Here is a 13,842-nt window from a genome sequence, read left to right as displayed (position 1 = left end):
AACCCATCACTTTCTTATTCTGTGGCATACAAAAGAGTTCATTCAGTTCTTGGGAACTTATATCCATTGTAACTGCCCTGATCAATCATTCTCACTTGACAACAATCTTGCATTCATTCCCTATTCTACTTCCCCAATGGCTCACATTGGAACTCACAAGAGTAAAAGAGCCCCTGCCAAGTGAAGTTTACAACAAGGCTGTTTCTGGTGTACTTGGAGAGCAGGAGCTTGGTTCACATTCTGAATGAGCCTTTCTCAGGGCAGAAATGGAAGGCACAAGGAAAGGTGACTTGCAGACACATTTTCCCCACCCTATTCTGGAGCTGGCCAGCAACCTGCTCTAACTTTGGGCTTGTCCACACAAACACTTTGATCACAGCAAGCACTAGCCTGCCACACACTAAGTGTCCATGTGGACTCTGCTGCTGTGCACTAAAAGTTCCATATTGCACTTTGACCTACCCTACTTTGAAACAAGAGATTAGAATCTATGAATTAAGGCCAGAAGGGACCATAGTTTGCTCTCTTGTGTAACACAGGCCGCAGAACTTCCCCAAAATAATTCCTAGTTCACATCTTTTACAAAAACATCCCATTTTGATTTAAAAGTTGCCAGAGATGAATTCACCATGACCCTTGGCACATTGTTCTAATGGTTAATTACCCTCACTGTTAAAAACGTATGCCTTATTTTCTGTCTGAATTATCCCAGCTTCAACTTCAGGCCACTAAATCACATTATAACTGTCAAGGCTGATTCCCCACTCTGGCACTTCGAGTGCAGAAGGTGGGGGCCCACAAGGATTGTAAAAATTAATACTGGCCACTCTAGGCTTGTATTAAACTCCCAAGGTCACAGATTTTCTCTGACTTTGGATGGGTAGATTCAGCTACCACCCAAGTGCAAAAACGCCTTTGAGAACCCAGGAAGAACTTGGGAATTCCTCCCTGTGGGGTACCCTCAAGCCATTTCACCCCCCTTCTGGGGAAGAGTTGAGAAAGAAAACAAAAGAAATCAGCTGTTGCCACCAGCTAATTAAACAACATGTGCACAAACCTCTTAGGATACAAAAAATCCAATCCTGTTCTTTAAAAAGGTACATTTTCTTAAACAAAAAGAAAGAAAATACCTCTGAAAACTGCTAGATTTAAAAAGAGCAAATACAATAATTAAGCATCAAGAATGGTTTTCTTGAGGTCCAGCTTAAAGGTTACAAGCAAAACAAAAGCATTTGGGATTTGCACAGAGGAGTTCATAAACCATAAAGAAATAAACAGGGATAAACCTAATCACATCTTCCTAGACATTTCCTGATCTACTCATATAGCTGGGATTTCAAATGAGTAGTTTCTAGGTATGATCTGATGATTTTTCATACCTGGCCAAAGGTTTTACAGCATAGTTCCAGCCCTGTCTTTGCTCTTTGGGAGAATACCACACACAGACAAAGGGGAAGTTTTCCCCCCAATTTTAAAAAGTTCTAGCCTTCCCATTGGCTCTTTTGGTCAGATGCCCACTCCCTTCCCTTTACCTATGGACTTTTTAACCCTTTACAAGTAAAGGGAGCAGGAAACAGCTACTAACAGGGATTTTATAGCTCACTGGCTGGCTGGGTATTCATAAAAGGGACCAAGCCCCCCACCCTTCATTTATCACAATAACTTTCTCTGCTAGATTAAATATTTAATAAATCAATATTTGTTCCCCATAGACGTACATAGACTGTAATCAAGTTCACGTATATACTTGATCATAAGCCAGTTCCTTTATAAGCCAACCCCCCCAAGATGGATAAGTAAAAATGGAACAATTTTATGACCTGCTCATAAACTGACCCTATAATTCAGGGGTCAGCAAACTTTGGCTCCCAGGCCATCAGGATAAGCTGCTGGCAGGCTGAGATGGTTTGTTTACCTGTAGTGTCCGCAGGCACAGAGATAAACTTAAGTAAGCAAAGTGTCCCTGCGTGCCAGCTGCTTACCTTGATGGGCCGGGACAACTGGTGGGGAAATTTGGCGGGGGGGGGGAGAGAAGCTGGGGGTCAGGGGAGTAACCTGTGACTACCCCCTACATGACCCCACCCCTAGCCTGGGTCCTCCACACTCTCCCTATCCCATCCCTTCCTACCTTATCTGAGGAGGGTCAGGAGAGGATGTCTTTGGCTCCAGCAGGCTGGGCCAGGCAGCACGACTGCAGTGTGATCCGGCAGGCTGGGCAGCGCGGCCACAGCTTGCTCGGGGGGGGGGGGGGGGGCTCAACAGCACAGCTGCAGCCTGCCAGCCCCGGAGCTGCAGCTGCTTCGGAGGCTGGGGGGAAGAGCAATGGGCCAGAAGGGGAGAGACTCTGGCCCCACGTCTTCCCCTCTGGCTCTGCTGCCTCTCCTTGCTCCCTCTGTTGGGGGGAGGGGCTGTGTCCCACTTCTCCTTCTCTATACCAGTTCATAAGCCGACTCCCTTCCCTGGTGCTTCCTTTTACTAAAAAATAAATCGGCTTATGAACCAGTATATATGGTATGTCTTAGCCATCTTTGTTAAGCTAAATTGATTGAGCTCCTTGAGTGTATCACGTGAAGCCATGTATTCCAATCCTTTAATCGTTCTCTTGGCTCTTCTCTGAACCCTCTCCGATTTATCAATATCCTTCTTGAACTGTGGAATCCACAGCTGGACACAGTATTCCAGCTGTGATTTCACAGTGCCAAATCAGAGGTAAAATAACCTCTGTACAACTGCAAATTCCCCACTTTATACATCCAAGGACTGCATTAGCATTTTGGCCACACATGACACTGGAAATTCATGTTCAGCTGATTATCATTATCCATCACAACCTCCCAATCTTTTTCACAGTCATTTCTTCCCAAGATAGAATCCCCCATTCTGTAAGTAGGGCCTCCATTCATTATTCCTAGATGTGCATGTGCCAAATATTGCAATCCCATGCAGTATCTTTGGGGATCATTGTATTCAATTTATGAATTGTTTATGTATTCTTTGCTGCTTTTACAGAACCAGACTAACACGGCTACCCCTCTGATACTTATGTATGATTGTGTTCTAGTCCATGGGGAAGGGTTACCATAGCTCATCCAGAAACTAAAAACAGTGGAAGGTGATTACCCTGGGAATTGTAAACAACTCCAGAGAAGCATCACCTCCAGGGCTGACTGCAAATACTGCTTCAAACTGTGTTTTCCAGAGATTTAAACAAAGAGGGTTTTGGTATAAAAATCTGATCCAGCAAATTGACAGGACCTTCTGGCCCGGGAAGGGGAGCCACCCTTGCAGTCTAGAAAGACTTCGGCCTAATAAGGCCCCAAAAGACTAATGGGTGATAAGCTTTCAGCATGCACATTTACTATTTTATATGTTTTTTCTGTAATGCTTTTACCTTAAGAATAACAATGCTTGCTTAGAAAAAGCTGTGTGGTAATTGTAAATGCTGGCAGTACACTCACTGTTCATCACCCTCTGAGAGAAACCAACAAACAGATGCTGGCTGTTAGGCAGACACACTTGCTGGGGATGTCACAGTGTAAGGCAGCTGTGCAGCTTTAAAATCCCAATCAGAAAGGAGTGGGACAAGGGTCTCTACCGAAAGACAGGTGATGACTAGAGACCTGTCTGGTCACTCCTGGAGTGGACTATGGGGATGGGGGGAACACAGGCACAGTTATCCTGAAGTTGTGACAGTATACATTCACATGGAGCTCTATTAAAACACACATTGTTTGCCTATGCCCAGTTTACCAAGTAATCCAGATCGCTCTATATCAGTGCCCTGTCCTTTTCCTTATTTACTACTCCCTCATGTTGTTTCATTTGCAAACTTAATCAGTGAGAATTTTGTGTTTTCTTCCTGGTCACTGATAAAAATGTTAAATAGTGTAGGGCCAAGAACAGATCCTCACAGAACCCCAGTAGAAACACACCCACTCAATGATGATTTCCTGTTTACCATTATATTTTAAGACCTATCATTTAGCTAGTTTTTAATCCAGTTAATCTGTGCCATGTTAATTTTATATCATTATAGTTTTTTTAATCAAATGTGACATGTTACCAAGTCAAATGCTTTACTGAAGTCTAAGTATATATATCAACACCTTTTTCAACTAACCTTGTAATCTCATAAATATCAACTTAGTTTGATAGGTTCTATTTTTCATAAACATATATTGATTGTATTAATTATGTTAGTCTTTTAATTCTTTATTAAGTGAAGCCTTTATCAGTTGCTTCATTATATTGCCTGGGATCAATGTCAGACTGACAGACCTATAATTATCCCCAAGTTATCCTATTTACCCTTTTAAAATTGGCATATCAGCTATCTTCCAGTCTTCTGGAACTGAAGTCTTTCAAGACTTATTGAAAACCAACGTTAACAGTCCAGTGAGCTCCTCATCCAGCTCTGTTAAGTCTTGGATGCAAGTTTACTGGACCTGCTAATTTTATAATGTTTAACCTTAGCTGTTATTTAACATCCTACTCCAATACTAATGGAATGGAAAAAGAGCTATCATATCATATGACTACATCATGTTTTTTTCCCCAAATACAGAACAGATATTTGTTGAACACTTCTGTCTTTTCTGCATCATTATTGATAATAATTCTATTTCCATCTAGTATTGGACTAGTACCATTGTTTGGAGTCTTTTTGTTCCCAGTGCACTTAAAAAACTCTTTCTTAATTATATCAACTGTCAGTCATAGAGTTCTCCTAGTGTCCCTTTGCTTCCCTTATCACTTTTCTACAATTCCTAGCTTCTAATTTATAATTACTGTCAACCTCCTTTCTTCCATTTGTTATATTTTATTTTTTTATAGCTGTCTTCACCTCCCCTCTAAACCAGGTCTCTTTTTTAACCAACTTGGCATTCTTCCTTGATTGTGGGCATCTAATAAAATGTTCTTAAACAACTCCCAATTATTATTCATATTTTTCTGATTAAATTCTTCCTTGTAGCTGATTTGGCTCATAACTGTTTTCAGCTTGTGAAATCGGCCCTTTTAAAAGCACCAAGTGTGTGTGTGTGTATTAGTGGTCTAGACTTTATTCTGTTTTCACATTATAAATGTGATCAAGTTATGATCATGTGTACCTAAGCACCCATTAATTTTTAGTTCTGCGATCTGTTCCACTTTATCTGTCAAGACAAGGTTTAATACAGAACTCTCCTGTGTTGGATGCAACACCTTGAGTTAGAATATTGCTATCTATAATATTTAGAAATGCCAAAGATGTTTTAGTACTGGCAGCATGTCATGTCTAGACAGGAAAAAAGGTGTAAATTTTTCAGGGCTTTGGAGCTGTGCTCCGGCTCCGCTCCAGCTCCAGCTCCAGGCAAAAACCTGCAGCTCCACTGCTCCGGAGCTGCTCTGCGCTCCAGCTCCGGGCTCCGCTCCAAAGCCTTGAAATTTTTAACAGTGAGAGTAATTAACCACTAGGACAATTTAACAAAGACTGTAGTAGATGTTTTTCTAAGAGAGGTGGCTCAAGGAATTATTTTGGGGAGGTTCTCTGGCCTGTGTTACACAGGAAGTTACAACAGATGATGACAATGGAACCTTCTGGCCTTGGAGTCTATGAAGTTGTCAGTTAGGGAATGTCTACACTATGAAATTAGGTTGAATTTATAGAAGTCGGTTTTTTAGAAATAGTTTTTATACGGTCGATTGTGTGTGTCCCCACACAAAATGTTCTAAGTGCATTAACTCGGTGGACTGTGTCCACAGTACTGAGGCTAGTGTCGACTTCCAGAGCATTGCACTGTGGGTAGCTATGGGTAGTTATCCCACAGTTCCCGCAGTCTCCGCTGCCCATTGGAATTCTGGGTTGAGATACCAATTCCTGATGGGGCAAAAAGTGTTGCGAGTGGTTCTGGGTACATCTTGTCAGGCCCCCCCTCTCTCCCTCCCTCCATGAAAGCAACAGCAGACAATTGTTTCGCGCCTTTTTTCCTGGGTTACCTGTGCAGATGCCATATCACGGCAAGCATGGAGCCCGCTCAGCTCACAATCACTGTGTCTCCTGGGTGCTGGCAGACGTGGGACTGCATTGCTACACAGCAGCAGCTCATTGCCTTTTGGCAGCAGACAGTGCATTACAACTGGTAGCCACCGTTGTACTCCTGGGTGCTCTTTTAGCCGACCTTGGTGAGGTTGGTCAGGGGCACCTGGGCAGGTATGGGAGTGACTCAGCCAGGTCATTCCCCAGTCGTACTGCACCATCTTCTGGTGAGCACCCAGGAGATGACGATGGCTAGCAATCATAATGCAGCATCTTCTGCCAAGCACCCAGGAAATGACGATGGCTAGCAGTCGTACTGCACCATCTGCTGCCAACCTAAGATGTATGAGATAGATGGAGTGGATCAAAACAAGAAATAGACCAGATTTGTTTTGCATTCATTTGCTCCCCCGTCCTCTGTGAAATCAACAGCCTGCTAAACCCAGGGTTTTGAGTTCAATCGTTGAGGGGGCCATTTTGTGAGACAGTTGTTTGTGTTTCATCTTGAGGCAAAGCCACGCCCGTTGTTGATTTTAATTCCCTGTAAGCCATGTTGTCAGTCACCCCTCCCTCCGTCAGAGCAACGGCGGACAATCGTTTTGCTCCTTTTTTCAGTGCAGATGCCATAGCACTGGGAACATGGAATCTGTTCAGATCACCACGGCAATTATGAGCATTGTAAACACCACACACATTATTTTGCAGTATATACAGAACCAGAACCTGCAAAAGCAAAACCAGGCGAGGTGATGGCAGCGCAGTGACGAGAATGAAGAGGACACAGACATGGACATGGACATAGACTTCTCACAAAGTACGGGCCCCAGCAATGTGCACATCATGGTGTTAATGGGGCAAATTCATGCTGTGGAACGCCCATTCTGGGCCTGGGAAATAAAAACAGACTGGTGGGACCGCATAGTGTTGTGGGTCTGGGACAATTCCCAGTGGCTGTGAAACTTTTGCATGCATAAGGGCGCTTTCATGGAACTTTGTGACTTGCTTTCCCCTGCCCTGAAGCGCCAGACTACCAAGATGAGAGCAGCCCTCACCGTTCACAAGCGAGTGGCAATAGCCCTCTGGAAGCTTGTAACGCCAGACAGCTACAGGTCAGTTGGGCATCAATTTGGAGTGGGCAAATCTACTGTGGGGGCTGCTGTGATCCAAGTAGCCAATGCAATCAAAAAGTTGCTGATATCAAGGGTAGTGACTCTGGGAAACGTGCAGGCCATAGTGGATGGCTTTGCTGCAATGGGATTCCCTAACTGTGGTGGGGCGATAGACAGAACCATATCCCTATCTTGGCACCAGAGCACCAAGGCAGCCAGTACATAAACCGAAAAGGGTATTTTTCAATGGTGCTGCAAGCACTGGTGGATCACGAGGGATGTTTCACCAACATCAACGTGGGATGGCTGGGAAAGGTACATGATGCTCGCATTTTCAGGAACTCTGGTCTGTTTCAAAAGCTGCAGGAAGGGACTTTCTTCCCAGACCAGAAAATAAGCGTTGGGGATGTTGAAATGCCTATAGTTATCCTTGGGGACCCAGCCTACGCCTTAATGGCATGGCTCATGAAGCCATACACAGGCACCCTGGACAGTAGTCAGGAGCTGTTCAACTATAGGCTGAGCAAGTGCAGAATGATGGTAGAATGTGCATTTGGACGTTTAAAAGCACACTGGCGCAGTTTACTGACTCAGATACACCTCAGCAAAACCAATATTCCCATCATTATTACTGCTTGCTGTGTGCTCCACAATATCTGTGAGAGTAAGGGAGAGATATTTATGGTGGGGTGGGAGGTTGAGGCAAATCACCTGGCCACTGATTACACACAGCCAGACACCAGAGCGGTTAGAAGAGTACAGGAGGGCACGCTGCACATCAGAGAAGCTCTGAAAACCAGTTTCAGACTGGCCAGGCTACGGAGTGAAAGTTCTATTTGTTTCTCCTTGATGAACCTCTCCCCCCCCTTGGTTCACTCTACTTCCCTCCCCCTTCAATCACCGCTTGCAGAGGCAATAAAGTCATTGTTGCTTCACATTTATGCATTCTTTATTAATTCATCACACAAATAGAGGGATAACTGCCAAGGTAGCCCAGGAGGGGTGGGGGAGGAGGGAAGCACCGGGTGGGGTGGGGGAGGAGGGAAGGACAAGACCACACTTCACTTTAAAACTTGAAGTTATTGAATGCCAACCTTCTGTTGCTTGGGCAATCCTCTGGGGTGGAGTGGCTGGGTAGCCGGAGGCAGCCCCACCGCATTCTTGGACATCTGGGTGAGGAGGCTATGGAACTTGGGAAGGAGGGTGGTTGGTTACACAGGGTCTGTAGCAACGGCCTGTGCTCCTGCTGCCTCCTTTCCTGCAGCTCAACCATATGCTGGAGCATAAGAGTTTGATGCTCCAGCAGCCTGAGCTGACGCCACCTATCATCTTCAGCCTACCACCTTTCCTCGTGTTCATATTGTGCTTTCCTGCACTCTGATATTGTCTTCCTCAACGCATTCTGCTGTGCTCTGTCAGTGTGGGACAGCATGAGCTCAGAGAACATTTCATCCCAAGTGCGTTTTTTTCGCCTTCTAATCTTCGCTAGCCTCTGGGAAGGAGAAACATATGCAGCTGGTGGAGGAAAAAAAAAAGGGAGAGTAGTAGTTAAAAAGACATTTTATAGAACAATGGGTACACTATTTCATGGTAAATCTTGCTGTTAACATTACATAGCACATGTGCTTTTGTTACAAGGTCGATTTTGATGGATTCACCCCTCCCTCCACCGCATGGCTAACAGCGGGGAACATTTCTGTTCAGCCACAGGCAAACAGCCCAGCAGAAATGGGCACCTCTGAATGTCTGCTTAATAAAACCACTCTGTTTCAACAGGTGACCATGAATGATATCACTCTCCTGAGGATAACACAGAGATAAAGAATGGATGTTGTTTGAATGCCAGCAAACACCGGGACCATATGCTGCAATGCTTTGTTCTGCAATGATTCTTGACTATGTGCTATTGGCCTGGTGTGGTAAAGTGTCCTACCATGGAGGAAGGAATAAGGCTGCCCTCCCCTGAAACCTTTAGCAAAGGCTTTGGGAGTACATCCAGGAGAGCTTTATGGAGATGTCCCTGGAGGATTTCTGCTCCATCCCCAGACACTTTATCAGACTTTTCCAGTAGCTGTACTGGCTGCGAATGCCAGGGCAAATTAATCATTAAACACACTTGCTTTTAAACCATGTCTAATATTTACAAAGGTACACTCACCATAGGTCCCTTTTCTGCCTACAGGGTCCGGGAGCCCACCTTGGATGGGTTCAGGGGTTACTGGCTCCAGGTCCAGGGTGAAAAACAGATCCGGGCTGTTGGGGAAACCGGTTTCCCTGCTTCCTTGCTGTGAGCTATCATCAACCTCATCATCATCTTCCTCGTCCCCAAAACCCGCTCCCGTGTTGCATCCTACTCCTCTCATGGAGTCAAAGCACAGGATTGGGGTACTGGTGGCTGCACCCCCTAGAATGGCATGCAGCTCATCATAGAAGCGGCATGTTTGGGGCTGTGACCCAGAGCGGCCATTTGCTTGTTTTTTTGGTAGGCTTGCCTGAGCTCCTTAATTTTCACGCAGCACTGCCATGAGTCCCTGCTATAGCCTCTGCCCTTCATGCCCTTGGAGACTTTTTCAAATGTTTTGGCATTTCGTTTACTGGAACAGAGTTCAGCTAGCATGGATTTGTCTCCCCATACAGCGATCAGATCCCGTACCTCCAGTTTGGTCCATGCTGGAGCTCTTTTGCGATTCTGGGATTCCATGGTCACCTGTCCTGATCAGCTCACGATGCTGGCCAAACAGGAAATGAAATTCAAAAGTTCACAGGACTTTTCCTGTCTACCTGGCCAATGCATCTGAGTTGAGAGCGCTGTCCAGAGCGATCACAGTGGAGCACTCTGGCATAGCTCCCAGAAGCCAATACCATCGAATTGCGTCCACACTACCCCAAATTCGACCCAGCGAGGCCGATTTCAGCGCTAATCCCCTCAACGGAAGTGGAGTAAGTAAATCGATTTTAAGAGCCCTTTAAGTTGAAAGAAAGGGCTTTGTCGTGTGGACAGGTGCAGGGTTAAATCAAGGTAACACTGCTAAATTCAACCTATAAATCATAGTGTAGACCAGGCCTTAGACTGAAGTGACCCATGATCACAGCAGATTTTCCTACCCATTGTAGCAGGCTGGTCCCCAGTGAGCTCTGATGGTCTCAAAGCACTACTATACAGAAGTTCTGGGATGCACTGTCATCAGCTGGTCCTGTGCTAAGTATGAGACACCCTCACACAGGCTGCGACAGTGCCCACAGAGCCATGCCTGCAGCTGGGAACAGCCTTTGTGACGCAGCTCTAGGGGTGACGCTCCCCACCCACTGCCCCACGCGGGGCATGGGCTGTCAGCTGGAACCCCTCACCAGGGGCCGGCCTCAGCGTCCCTTTACCCCACCCAAGCCATGCAGAGGGGCCGAGCAGCAGACTGCCCTAGGAAAGGACGGCAGCTCCACCTGGGGCAGACCAGGCAGGGACACCGTGTGGGGTCACACAGCCTGGTGGGTGACCCCAGCCAGACATTCATTGCTGCCTACTCAGCCCTGGCAATGGCCAGAGCCCAGCCGGGAGAGGGGAGGCTGCTCTGGCAGCAGGCACCTGCCCAGCACCCCAACTCCAAGACCCAGTCACTCCCAGAGCGCTCCCCCACACTCGGGCCTGCCTCCCCTCAGCGGGGTGTGCCGCTGACCCCCCCGGGCCTGCCTCCCCTCAGCGGGGTGTGCCGCTGACCCCCCCCCATCCCCCAGGCCTGCCTCCCCTCAGCGGGGTGTGCCACTGACCCCCCCGGGCCTGCCTCCCCTCAGCGGGGTGTGCCGCTGACCCCCCCCATCCCCCAGGCCTGCCTCCCCTCAGCGGGGTGTGCCGCTGACCCCCCCGGGCCTGCCTCCCCTCAGCGGGGTGTGCCGCTGACCCCCCCCCCTCCCCCCGGCCTGCCTCCCCTCAGCGGGGTGTGCCGCTGACCCCGGGCCTGCCTCCCCTCAGCGGGGTGTACCGCTGACCCCGGGCCTGCCTCCCCTCAGCGGGGTGTGCCGCTGACCCCCGGGCCTGCCTCCCCTCAGCGGGGTGTGCCGCTGACCCCGGGCCTGCCTCCCCTCAGCGGGGTGTGCCGCTGACCCCATCCCCAGGCCTGCCTCCCGGGCCTGCCTCCCCTCAGCGGGGTGTGCCGCTGACCCCCGGCCTGCCTCCCCTCAGCGGGGTGTGCCGCTGACCCCCGGGCCTGCCTCCCCTCAGCGGGGTGTGCCGCTGACCCCATCCCCAGGCCTGCCTCCCCTCAGCGGGTGTGCCGCTGACCCCCGGGCCTGCCTCCCCTCAGCGGGGTGTGCCGCTGACCCCAGGGCCTGCCTCCCCTCAGCGGGGTGTGCCGCTGACCCCAGGCCTGCCTCCCCTCAGCGGGGTGTGCCGCTGACCCCAGGCCTGCCTCCCCTCAGCGGGGTGTGCCGCTGACACCCCAGGCCTGCCTCCCCTCAGCGGGGTGTGCCGCTGACACCCCGGCCTGCCTCCCCTCAGCGGGGTGTGCCGCTGACCCCCGGCCTGCCTCCCCTCAGCGGGGTGTGCCGCTGACCCCAGGGCCTGCCTCCCCTCAGCGGGGTGTGCCGCTGACCCCCAGGCCTGCCTCCCCACACCGGGGTGTGCCGCTGACCCCGGGCCTGCCTCCCCTCAGCGGGGTGTGCCGCTGACCCCCGGGCCTGCCTCCCCTCAGCGGGGTGTGCCGCTGACCCCGGGCCTGCCTCCCCTCAGCGGGGTGTGCCGCTGACCCCAGGCCTGCCTCCCCTCAGCGGGGTGTGCCGCTGACCCCGGGCCTGCCTCCCCTCAGCGGGGTGTGCCGCTGACCCCAGGCCTGCCTCCCCTCAGCGGGGTGTGCCGCTGACCCCAGGCCTGCCTCCCCTCAGCGGGGTGTGCCGCTGACCCCCCCCCAACCCCCAGGCCTGCCTCCCCACACCGGGGTGTGCCGCTGACCCCAGGCCTGCCTCCCCTCAGCGGGGTGTGCCGCTGACCCCCGGGCCTGCCTCCCCTCAGCGGGGTGTGCCGCTGACCCCACCCCAGACACCCCTCAGCAGGAGGTGCCCAGAGCCCCGCCCACCCATCCACCAAGTACACAGCTGCATCGGGCACCAGGAAAGCTGCGTGAGGCTCCAGCCCCTGCCCCGCCTCTTCCCGCCCCCGCTCCCCCGAGCTCTGCAGCAGCGCCGGGGCTGCACTCTCTGGCGGCGGGAAGTGCAGCGACCCAGCCGCGCCGCCGGTGAGTGCTGGGGGGCGGTTACCCCCCGCGGGGGGGCTCCATAGGGCCCCAGAATAACCGTCCGCTCGGCCCCCCCTCACCCCACAACTCGCGGAGCTCCCGGCTGACGCTCTGCGAGAACCAGGCGCTGCGGCCCCGGAACATCCCGACACGCGCGCCCAGGCAGCGCCTCAGAGCGAACTCCCGGCCCTCGGCTCGGCGGGCAGAGGAGAGGCCTGGAGCGCTGCCCCGCCCCGCGCCTGTCTCCGCGCTATAGGGGCGGGGCCTGGAGCGCTGCCCCGCCCCAGGCCCCGCCCCGCGCCTGTCTCCGCGCTGTAGTAGGCGGGGCCTAGATAATTGCCCCGCCCACCGCCTCTCTTGGGGTGCGAGGGGTCCGCGGGGCGGCCGTAGTGCGCCTTGATCACAGCGCCGTTAGAGCGACACCCTCACCCCTCGCGTCACATTCATTGTATTTCTCTTTTGCAAACTTTTCTGTTATTAACGGCCACACGTTATAGTCAAGAGATCAGTCAAACAAAGACAACAAACAACTTGGCTTTCAGGCAAAGTTACACAGCAAGAGCCTGTGTGTATAAACTCCACTGGGAAAATGTAAATTATAAGTTTATTTAGGAATGCCCCTCAGAAGTCCGGCCAGGCCAGACTCCATTCAGAAAAGAGAATACTAGTACACAGCTTTCAGATGAGTTGCAGTAAGTGCTAAATATTTTTAAAATTAACCAAAAAAAGTGAATATAAACTCTAGATTCTAATAGGATGCAAAAAAGGAATGTGTAAGGATGTGTCTGCGAAACCAGCATCCCCATCATCGTTATAACTTTAATGAGCACCAACAGTTAACCAGGAAAAAAAGCTGTCCATATTATAACTTTTCACCTTTAAATCTGAAAAACAATATAATACAAGAAGTGTCCAGCACTGAAATTAAGGACTGGATTCTTCTCTCTCACTAGTGCTGTGTAAGCCTGCTGTAAATCAGAGAACAATCAGGCCCTGACTATTTTCCATTGCTAAAGATGTGTCTTTGTATCAAACCAAGTATTCATGGCAGAATTTTAGGGGTCCATTTTAACTTCCTCTAGCAATTTTAGGGATGAGAATTATTTCATGGGGGGAGGAATAGCTCAGTGGTTTGAGCATTAGCTTGCTAAACCCAGGGTTATCAGTTCAATCCTTGGGGGGGCCATTTGAGAACTGGGGTAAAAATCTGAGAATTGGTCCTGCTTTGCACAGGGGGTTAGACTAGATGACCTCCTGGGGTCCCTTCCAACCCTATGATTCTTTGTCATTAACCTTTAATAAAACTGTTACCCTAAAGCACTGCTCTATATCTAGGGGCTTCTTGAATGTTAACTACAACATTGTAATGTGTTGACAGGTGGTTCTAGTTCAGGGGTAGGCAAACTTTTTGGCCCGAGGGCCACATCAGGTTTCATAAATAGAGGACCAGTTAGGGGAGGGGGTTGTGGCCTGGCCCCCACCTCCTATCTGCCCC

At 50.0% G+C, this 13,842-nt stretch overlaps 1 protein-coding gene across 4 annotated transcripts in view; it reads right to left on the bottom strand.

The window, feature by feature from the left end:
* TERB2 (telomere repeat binding bouquet formation protein 2) overlaps window positions 1-12,602 on the bottom strand; it is a 40,970-nt gene extending 28,368 nt beyond the window's left edge. For all 4 annotated transcript variants that reach the window (XM_039490865.1, XM_039490866.1, XM_039490867.1 and 1 more), the window contains exon 1: window positions 12,428-12,602. In XM_039490865.1, the coding sequence (XP_039346799.1) occupies window positions 12,428-12,491 (64 nt within the window). In that variant the 5' untranslated portion in view covers window positions 12,492-12,602. The remainder of the gene's footprint in view (window positions 1-12,427) is intronic.
* Window positions 12,603-13,842: the final 1,240 nt, after the last annotated feature.

This window comes from Mauremys reevesii, linkage group 10 (assembly GCF_016161935.1).
Source record: "Mauremys reevesii isolate NIE-2019 linkage group 10, ASM1616193v1, whole genome shotgun sequence".
In the NCBI taxonomy this organism is placed as follows: domain Eukaryota; kingdom Metazoa; phylum Chordata; order Testudines; family Geoemydidae; genus Mauremys; species Mauremys reevesii.
This window is presented reverse-complemented; position numbering and strand designations above follow the sequence as displayed.